Below are 11,050 nucleotides of genomic sequence, written 5' to 3'. Positions count from 1 at the left end.
TATACATTTGTGTAGCTGCTGGTTTGTTGGTTTATATTTACAATCGATGCTGGATTTATTGTAACATGCAATGTGGTGATTTTAAGATTAAAAATTCATGTTTTGATTTATGCATGTTTTATGTGTTTCATAATGGGCAAATAATCTATTATTATACATATCTGGATAATAGTTATTTTGCACATTATTGTAATGTATGTGTTGGGGGAGGGGGGGAATTGATGTATTGAATGTATGGGTCCGGTTTATTTTTTTTACATACAGGGTTTGTTCCTTTGGTCTGCGAGAAACCTCTGGAGACCACCTGAGGTATCCTCAGGCTTCTCACGGGTACCAGGCTGTGTGGTCCACGGGGGACACATGCGGGGAAGAACCGGTGGCCACACATCTGTGGGGGCACCACGGACCCGTAGGGACCACCCATGGGTCGCCAGACCCCCGTGGGAACCACCCGAGGCCCCTCAGACACCTGTGAGTCTGACCCGGGACCCCCAGACATCCGCGGGCCTACCGTGGGGACTCAATTGTGGCCCACGGTGACCCGCAGAGACCACAAGACGGCTTTCATCGTGGGTGCCTGTAAAAGGTAAGTGTAATATGTTTTTACTGTATTTATTGTAATTTATATGTATTTAAAATGGGCAAATGCATTATTATCCATATGTGGATAATAGTAATTTTGCCCATTTCTGTATAGTATGTGTTTGCGGGGTGTATTTAGTTATAAATATTGTTTATTATTTTTGGAGGTGCCACATTGGTAACGCAGGCCCGCGGGGACCCCCGGACTCCCACAGGGACCCCCGCGCTCCCTCGGGGACACCCGCGGGGTCAGCCTGGGACACCCTCTGGCCTGTTGTATGGGTTTTGCGCATGCAAAAATGAAAAGCAATAATTTTTTCTTAAGTCCAGCTTTTTTTGCGTCTACTCTGACCTGACGTGTTCTGATAAACGCAACTTTCGCGTACGCTAAGGTTGCGTTGCTTAGTGCATCCCCCTTAAGGGCAGAATTTAACACAAACAGGGTTCTGAACGTGCAAAGTTGGACTTAGAAAAAATTCCGGAAAAAAGTCAGTTTTAGAGCGCAAAGTGCCTGTTTGCGTTGCTTAGAGCATCGGGTTGAGCACAACATCACGTTCTAAGAGCACTTTGCGCTCTAAAAGTGACTTATCGGAGCTTAGTGCATGACCCCCACAGTGTTTTTACATCCAGGGACTTTCCATGAAGTAGAAAAACAAATAAACGTTCAATATCTTGACATTAAATTTCCCCCAAACTCTTTTAGTCTCTGCTCTCCTGTTATTGCGATGTGTTTATTCCATTCCCATTATACATTACTACAATACCAACACCTCAAACACATACTCACTAATACATGCCCATTTGTGATACTGGTTTCTGCAAACACATTTGATTTATTTCTGGTTTGTTTTATTATTAAATGTTTATTCTGCATTACAACTTTTTTCATCATTTAGCTATTAGACAGTGAGTGCTGGTACTTACGTAGATTTTTTAGTACTATACAGGGGAATAAGGGTCCCCTTTAGTTCCGTGCACCCTGCAATTGCATTAATTTAACATTATCAGAGTGCTGTCTATCGTCCCCTTTTACCCTTAAATATGATGTGGGTGTTTCTGCTGTTTTGTGATCACTTAGTATATTGTGTGTCATTATTACAACTCCATATTGTCCTCTGAAAGACACACACATACAGTATTATAGCATTGTTGCATGGAAGGTTATTTTTCCAACACCAAGACAGTGATTAACAAGATGTTGAACAAGGACGATGTTGAATTAGTGTTAATATGACATTGATCAGGAAATAACAGATAATAAACAAAGCAGAATTAAATATTAAAATGAAGTTTTTTTTGTCTTGTTTTATGCTGGGGATAAAATGCATGAATAAACAAGAGGTAAACAAGACAATTAGTACGAAATATTAAGACAGTGGGATAATCTATATAATAAACTCTTATATGTTTGATGCTTCTGTCCTCACAATAAAACAAATACATATCTGTGTGACATTAAACTGTGCAGAAATGTTCCTCATCCCCACACCTCCTGGAAATGTTTTTGTTCTCCCCCCTCTGTTATTAATATGTTTCTTACAGATCTGAATGCTCTTTATACCCCTGATGAGCACATGCAAATTCAGGCTGTGCCTCCTGTCTGGGATCTGTCAGGGTTGATAAGCTGGAGCCCCAGGAAGGTGATCTCAGACTGAACAGGGTTTGTGCTAAACTCAGTCCCAGCAGATAGCAGATAATAGATAACATGCTTCTCTTCTGTTTCCTTCTGTGCCTGTCCTCCTTCCCAGGTGAGTGAGAGGCCCAGAGGTGGGATAATAATATCTGCTGCTTGTGTCCTTTGGGGATCAATCATTTCTATTGTGTTATTTTCAGGGGTCAAGTCTGATATTGAACTTGTTCAGCCCAGCGCAGAAATAAAAAAGCCCGGGGACAGTGTGACATTATCCTGCAAGACTTCGGGATACACATTCACCCGCTATTGGGTTAGCTGGATTCTACAGGTTCCTGGGAAAGGATTGCAATGGGTGGGAGCCATAAACCCTTCAGATGCAGATACACGCTACTCGTCCTCATTCCAAGGCTAAGGCCCCGGTAACTCCGCTGTAACGCGCGACCGCGAGATTGGCAGCGCGTTCAGCCGATTCCCCGGTCTGCAGCTCACTGCAGGAGGAGAGACGGGGGGCGTGGCGGGGGAGTGACGGGGGCGCGGCCATGACGTCACCCGGCAGGTTTGCCCTCATTGGCTGAACCGCCGGGGGGCGTGCCTTATCGCTCGACGCGAGTCCTGCTCTCAATTCTATTGAGAGCAGGAGCAGCTCTCGCCCGAGCGCTGCGGCCCCCCCTCGCAGCGGGCCCGGCGCCATTGAGGGGAGGGCTCTCGTCCGTGCAGCGTCCGCCACAGCGGGCGCTGTAGTAGGCAGCGGGGGCAAGGCCCAAGGGAGATCCAAAATTACTACAGATAATTCCATAAGCACGGCTTATCTACAAATAAACAGCATGAAACAGAAGACACCGCCATGTATTACTGTGCGAGAGAATCACAGTGACAATATCTCACAGACCTTCCATACAGAAACATCCACCCTCAGTGAGGAATCCTTCTCACCACCAGAGGGCAGCAACTGTCTACAAAACACGTTGGGATGTGTGAGAGATTCCAGGCTGCAAAACTGATGCACAAACCTATAGAAAAAACATGTATTAAATATTCTGTGATACTGCTTCCCAGTGCTGGGGGAGATTTCTGCTCCACTGAAATGATGTACTAATATCGTCTCCAGAGTCTAATGTCCCAAACTCCAATATTGTTCTGAAAATAGGTGCACATTGTATCATTGTGACTCTACTTCACTTTAGGTCAATGTATGAATGTGCGTTGCTCTAATGCCCCACTTGCCCCAGCGAGTGTTTATGAGACTGGTTACAGGGGACTGAGGGAGGAGAGAATCAGCACAATATTATAATGAGATGGAGTAAAATCTGTGCCTGTAACTGGGGTCATTTCCTCTCTCTCTCTGTGCCAAATAAATGGGGTAATCTCTGCCCCTAGGAGACCTGTCACATGTAAGAAGTAAGATTAACAGCTTCACACATCTGCCAGAGACACATCGCTCAGGGGAGTATTTGTTCCCATTGTTTTGGAGCAAATTGCTTCTCTTGGTACATACCCCCAAGGTGACCTGGAGTAATAGTGCACTGGTACTGAGTACTAGTAATTATGACTATTAATGGTAACTTTATATTACCCCTTCTTAAGTAGAATTTAGAAGTATATTATGTGATAACTTGTTGGTCCTGTCGCACACTGTTTTTATTTCACTAATTCTGTAGCTTGTTAACTAATTGCACATTATTAATAAATTAATACATATTCTCTGACACAGACCCTCATTCTCTCCCATCTCGACTACTGTAACCTCCTGCTCTCTGGCCTTCTTGCCTCTCACCTGTCTCCCCTACAATCTATCCTAAACGTTGCTGCCAGAATCTCTCTACTATTTCCAAAATCTGTCTCAGCGCCTCCCCTGCTGAAATCCCTCTCCTGGCTTCTTATCAAATCCCATATCACACACTAAATTCTCCTCCTCGCTTTTAAAGCTTTACACTCTTCTGCTTCTCCTTACAGCTCAGCTCTAATTTCTTGCTATACACCATCCTGACTCTAGCGTTCTGCCCAAGAATGTCTTCCTCTACCCCTTTTTGTATCTAAAGCCGTCTCTCGCCTTTAATCTTTTTCACTGACTGCCCCACGCCTCTGGAATGCCCTTTCCCCTCAATATCCGACTAGCACCCTCTCTATCCACATTTAACACCCACCTCAAAACACACTTGGTTAAGGAAGCATATGACTAGCTCCATGGCTGATAATTAACACCTCATTCATTAACCTTGGCCCCTTGCAGACGCACTTACCAGAACGCCCTCCTAATGCTTTTGTACATACTTCCTACCAACAAATTAGATTTTAAGCTCTTCGGAGCAGGGACTCCTTTTCCTAAATGTTTATTTTATGTCTGAAGCACTTCTCCCCATTGTGTTATTTATATTATTTGTTATTTATATGATTGTCACGTACAGTATATTACTGCTGTGCAGCGCTATGTACATTAATGGCGCTATATAAATAAAGACATACATACATACATATTACAGGTGTTGTATGTAGCAATGAACAGAGGGTAACACATGTATCAGGTGACATGAATGTATTCTCACCTTGTTTTGATCCTGTCACCTCTTGCAGTTTTCTTCTTTAATCTCTGATGTGAGTTATTATTACAAGGACTGAAGGCTCTTTATTCGCCTCATCAGAACATGCAAATTCAGCCTGTGCTTCCTGTCTGGAATCTGTCAGGTAGAGAAGCTGGAGCCGCAGGGCTGTGATGTGACAGTAATCTCTGTGACTTGTGTCCTGAGCCCGGACACAGCGGGCAGCAGATAACATGTTTCTCTTCTGCTGTTTTCTGTGTCTGTCCTCACTCTCAGGTGAGTGACAGGGACCAAGGGGGGAAATGTCCCGACTTCTTTATTGTGGGAACTGATCTCTAACGTGTGTTACTTTCCCATTCACAGGAGTCATGTCAAATATCCAACTTGTTCAGCCCGGCTCAGAAATGAAAAAGCCCGGGGAGAGCGTGAAGTTATCCTGTAATCTTCTGGGTTCCCAATCACCAGCGTCTATATGCACTGGGTCCTGCAGGTTCCAGGGAAAGGATTGCAATGGGTGGGCAGAATTGACCCTGAGGATGGGGAGACATTCTATTCCTCGTCATTCCAAGGAAGATGCACAATCACTACAGATAATTCCATTAGCGCGGCTTATCTACAGATAAACAGCCTGAAGTTGGAAGACACCGCCGTGTATTACTGTGCTAGGGACACAGTGACAATATCTCACAGACCTTCCATACTAAATCACTCAGCAACAATTACACCCTCTCACCACTAGAGGGCAGCAAAACCTTCCTAATTAGGTTAATTTAAATCTCCCAACTGAGGATAAAACTGCAGCAAATGTATCACAGGAAAGGGAGGCTGCAGAGAGCGATGTGTAAATCAGTGGGACGGGGATGTGTCATATGGGACATTGCTGAGAGGGAGAGACTGACATGGGACCTGAGGGGAAACACACAGGTTTATCCTACATTTCTCTGCTCAGTGATGGGGGAATAATGTTATGTCTTATTTCCCTCAGGACAAGTCATAGTATTTCTCAGATGGTGTTTGTGATGTTTCTGATTTTCCCAATGCGGTCACTTTATATGGGGATAAAATCATCAATAAACAGAAATAAATGAAAGTGACGCTTCATTGTGTAATTGCAATCACAGCTGTAAGTAATTTATACTTCCGTCTGTAATCGGGGAGAGAGATTAAAATACATCGAAGTTTATTCAGTTGACTTGCTCAATATAATTAGAGTTATTTTTAGACACAACCCAATTATCAAACTTCTGGGTAATGTCGAGTAATCGCCACCAATCCCAAATGCAGTCCATTTATGCACGTTTGATACAAACAAACCAAATATGTATGTCTGAGGAGGTGATAGAGAAACCTGACGTCATAATTACACTTGGTGCTATATTTATGTAACCCCCCTACTAAGGGGTTACTAGCAGGTTAGTGTTTGCTGGGCCCACCCTGTGTTGTCATAGGGATCCTGATGTCACGATGAGTATGTAGGATAGGAGGAAAGTTCTAGAGAGTCAGGTTCCTGGAAGATAAAAGGAGAGGAGCCTCGGGAGAGTTGATAGGGATATATTCATAACGTAATAAAACAGACCAGGTCCCCCTTTATTTATTATGTTAATATAGGGAGAGTGCCGTTTAATTAGGATCCAAGAAGATGGCTAGTGGTATCCAACAGGTCCCAGAGAGGGGAAAGTGACACACTACAGAGGGCCTCAGAAAGAGGGTTCCTGGGTGTTGGCGGATCATTTCTAGATGTGCAAAAGTATTAATCTCAGCCTGCATGGAAGTGACAGTTCCCAAAGAGTTCATAGGTATAATCTTCACCTTCATAGGACCAGCCAGGATCCCAGTAATGGACCCAGCTTAAACGGGGTCTAACAGGTTACTCTGAAACAAAAGGGTGGTCGGTTCCAATACCAGTAAAGCAACAATGCATATACAGCTTCCCCTGAGTGTTATTGTATTTTATTGTATGTCTGTGACGATCCAGGTGATTCCTTTCCCTTCCTTATCTTCCCCTGTCCCATCTCCTGTTATACCTTCTACCCTGTCCCACTCCTGATCTGTTCCTTCTACCTCTCTCCCACTTCCTCAGCGCATGCCCCGCAGACCTCGCGCACCCGCGCAGTCCCCGAGCTCCTGCACCAGTGTTCCCCGCTCCCAGTCACTCGCTGCGCCCACGAACAATACCTTGCCATCCCTGGCGGTCCCGTCCGCTCCTCTGCCCCCCTCCTGCACGGTTCCCGCAGCGCGGCGCTCCGAGCGCCTGGTGACACGGCCTGTGCACGCGCCCCCTCCGCTCACGCAGGGCGCGCGCACGCGCTCCTTCTCCGGGCTCTGTCCGCCCTCTACGTCCTCCTCCCGGTCCCTGCGGGCCATCTCCCTCTCACAGCCTGTGCGTGCGCACCCTCAACTTACAGAGGGTCCGCGCACACGCTCCTTTTCTCTGCCCTGCCACGACCCTGACTCCTCCTCCCAATTCCTACCGGTTACTCCCCTGATTACCCCTTCTGTCTCCTCCTCTCTTCTTCCTGACCTATCCCTATCTTCTCCCACTTCTCTCTCTGCTCCTCCCCTCTCTGTCATTGGTGCACCTTCCTTTATAATCCCTGTCTGTCCACTTCTTCCTCGCTCTGCATAGTTCCTGTTTCCCTGTGTGCTGACCTATGCTGTGCTCCCTCTGTGTCCCTGCTCTATCCTGCTCCTGTGCTTCACCTTTGGATTTCCCTGGCTTTGACCCTGCTTGTTCTAGACTACTCTGCTCTCTGTACCCCTTTGAACCTTGCTACACTCTCGACCACACTGCTCTCTGAAACCCTTGGACCTGGCTTTGTACCCCGACGACTGTACCCTCTGGAACCCTTGGACATTGGCACACGGACACGACTATCCCTACGCATACTACTAAAGACGTTGCAAGTATCACTAACTACTCATTAAACAGGCCCAGCAAAGCTATACCACACTCCGGGCTTGCTCCCACTGCTGTGGGTGTGTGGTGTAATACCTTTCCCACCTCAGTTCTGGGGTCTTGCCAGGTCTGCGGGCATACAGGCGTGACAATGTCTTTAGCTATATAGCGCCAAAAGTGTACTCAGCGCTTCACAAAGAATACAGTACAGGGAATTTAAAAAATACAATAAGTGGAGCAAAATCAGACAATGGGAAAGGAAATCCCTGGCCCGAAGAGCTTACAATCTAAGAGGTTTGAGGGGAAACTTACAGAGACAGCAGGTGAGGGAATAAGGGCTGTATGTAGATGGGTGTGCTTGGAACCAGCAGACAGCAGATAACATGTTTCTCTTCTGCTGTTTTCTGTGTCTCTCCTCACTCTTAGGTGAGTAACAGGGAGTTATACTAAAGACACACAGAACCCCTATGCAGCACTCTATTCCTAAGTGAGATGGTGAGTCAATTAAAAACTATTCTTTATTCAAACATTAGTTAAAACAATGGGGTTTAAAACGAGTATTAAATAATGACAAGTGTTTAACAGGCTCTTGGGGTTAGGTACTCCAGAGGAGCGTCAGATAGGGTGGTAAAGTCCAGTGTTTGTGAACTCACTGGCCCTAGCCACCTTCATATGGAGCGATAGGCTAGAGGTAAGTGTTGTGAGGGACGATAGTAGTTGTCATATATGTAGTGCCACAGTAAATGAAAAACTTTTCATAAACTTTTCATATTTCAAAACACAGTAAAACTTTATTAGTGTGCAGGATTGGTAGAACCTAACAATGTGCTGCTGGATATTGCAGTCCGATAGAGATATGGTCGTATGGATATACAGTTGTGGTAAGTGTGCACCAAGTGTGCTATGCTGACGCCAACTGGGATATGTTGTGCGTAAGCGTACAGTTAGACCAGATATATATATATATGTAGCCATGCATAATAATGACTGCATACATCTTCCCTGTTGGCTGTAAGTCCTGGTAAGTATAGGCCTGCCAACAGTAGTTATGGAGGTTTTCCCTCACACCCTGGTGTGGTGCCCTGTGTAAGGAAGGGAGTGGCTGTATGCTCTGAGTCTCTGGATAGTGACATCAGAGATGCGCCTGCCCCCTGAGGTATAAAGGGCACAACACTGTCAGTCAGTGTTGTTGCAAGGTTGGCAGAGAAGCATCTGGTAGAATGTATCTTCCTGCATAAGGGATTGGAGGAATACTTTTGTGACCCTAGTGCTGTAACTAGCGGTATGAGAGTGACCAATCAAGTCTGTCTATGCCACACTGTGTCCAGGGACCTGGCACAGTGGCGATCTCCCTAGGAGAAAGGGAATCCCACTTCAATACGGGAGGGCGTACCTGGCAAAGGGACAGCACGGAAAGATGTGCGGCTAGAGCCGGCAGCTGCATAGGGCAGTCTGCTATATCCAAGTCTATAATAAAGATGCCTTGTTCAAAGAAACCCCCACTGTGTGAGTGTGAGATTACTCTGCAGTGGCGGTCACCACCGAGAAGGAGTTCCTCACCAGGACCATCTCCCTGCGGAAGCATAGATCCTGATGAGGTGGAGGCGCTGTACGTGAAGTAAGTTGGACTCGTACCCACTACCTCAGCGACCTGTCCTGATGACATCCCCTAATACCATCAAGCGGGAGACTCAGGAGTCCTGTTACTTGCAGGTGCACCACCACACACGACCTTGTAATGGGGACCGGTTAGACCACACGGGCCAATGTGAGATTGGGTGGGTCAGACAAGGGGGGTCCAGCCGTTACATATATATATATATATATATATATATATATATATATATATATATATATATATATAGCGTGTGAACCTTGGATCTGAAGTATGTAGATCCTTGGTAAACACTAGTACTCAAATGGTTTACTGATGGATGTATGGACACTGCTTTATCTCCTAGTTGAACACACTAGGAGTTGTAGCTAAGAGCTGCACCTTTAATGACCAATGGATTGGTAAGCAATATATAGCCTTTGCCTAGTTGGTGCAGCGCTGTAACATATACTTTAGAAACTGGCACTCCAGATTTAAATTACTGGGTTGAGGTACTGTGAGCTGTTTGAGGTAAAATCCTATCTTATAAATAAGGTGCTCGGATGACAGCAAGATAGTGCTCTCTTAAGTATATCACTGCGTTTTATGTGGCCAGATGTATCAATCGTTCCCTAGTTTTGGCTCTAAAGACCATTGGGTCTGTATGGAGCCCTTGTGTGTGCCGCAGCCGAGCCACGCTGACTTCCTCTGATCGCGTGGAGTCAGCGTCTGTGAACCGGGGCTCTGCCGTGCACGTGACTACGTGGTGCTGACGCGCGCATTTCGCGGGTATGCTTTTTCAAGGCCAGGTATACGGGGACCCAAGGGGAAAGTGACCTGATTTCTTTATTCTGGGAACTGATCTCTAACGTGTGTTACTTTCCCATTCACAGGAGTCTTGTCAAATATCCAACTTATTCAGCCCGGCTCAGAAATGAAAAAGCCCGGGGAGAGTGTGAAGTTATCCTGTACACTTCTGGGTTCCCAATCACTGATTACTTTATGCACTGGGTCCTGCTGCTTCCTGGGAAAGGATTGCAATGGGGAGAATTAGCCCTGTGATTAGGAACACAGAGTCCCCCACATTCCAAGGAAGATGCACAATCACTACAGATAATTCCATTAGCGCGGCTTATCTACAGATAAACAGTCTGAAGACATCACCAAATATTACTGTTATAGAGAGAGATGGGAGAGGGGACCACTGTTTTATATTAGTACAGACAGTCCTCGGTTATCCAACAGAATCCGTTCTGGAAGTAGCGTTGGATAGTGAAACCGTTGTAAAGTGAGTCCCATGTTAATCAGTGGCGGTGAGCGTTGGATAATGCATTCAGGCATCGGATAACGCATTCCGGCATCGGAAAACAGTCCTTACGGTTGCATTGTAAAGCGTTGGATATGCCATTCGTCGTAAAGTGAAACATTGGATAACGAGGACAACCTGTACAAGAAACCTATACTTTTATTTAATACAAATGTTTTACCAGGAAGTAACACAAAGAACCACAAAGTACAAGCAAATGTTAACCCTTAGCACACTGGTCCTGTGCAGAGGGGAGCAGATCTTGGGGAGCCCCATCAGGCTGTCCGCCTTAGGGACAATGCAGATGTACACTGGGGTGGTTGAGATTCAATGCAGCTGTGAACACAAAGTTCTTTGTGTCCTCTTGGCTCATTAACATTCCAGTGGGTGGGGCTGATGTTCCACAAAGTTCAAGCAAATGTTAACCTTTAGCATGCTGGTCCTTTGCAGAGGGGAGTCCCATCAGGCTGTCCACTTTTGGGGCAACCTAGATGTACTCTGG

The 11,050-nt window shown here is 45.8% G+C and overlaps 1 protein-coding gene across 1 annotated transcript; it reads left to right on the top strand.

Annotated features, from left to right (window-relative positions):
- The first annotated feature begins 2,217 nt into the window (after positions 1–2,217).
- On the top strand, positions 2,218–5,491 carry LOC142464641 (uncharacterized). Its single transcript, XM_075568007.1, is given in 5 exon segments — positions 2,218–2,330; positions 2,416–2,622; positions 4,960–5,028; positions 5,116–5,190; positions 5,193–5,491. Coding segments are annotated over 5 exon segments (693 nt in total). The 5' UTR covers positions 2,218–2,287.
- The last annotated feature ends 5,559 nt before the right edge of the window (positions 5,492–11,050 follow it).

Source organism: Ascaphus truei, chromosome 13, assembly GCF_040206685.1.
Source record: "Ascaphus truei isolate aAscTru1 chromosome 13, aAscTru1.hap1, whole genome shotgun sequence".
In the NCBI taxonomy this organism is placed as follows: domain Eukaryota; kingdom Metazoa; phylum Chordata; class Amphibia; order Anura; family Ascaphidae; genus Ascaphus; species Ascaphus truei.
Note: the sequence above shows the minus strand (reverse complement) of the source record. Positions and strands in the feature narration are given on the sequence as shown.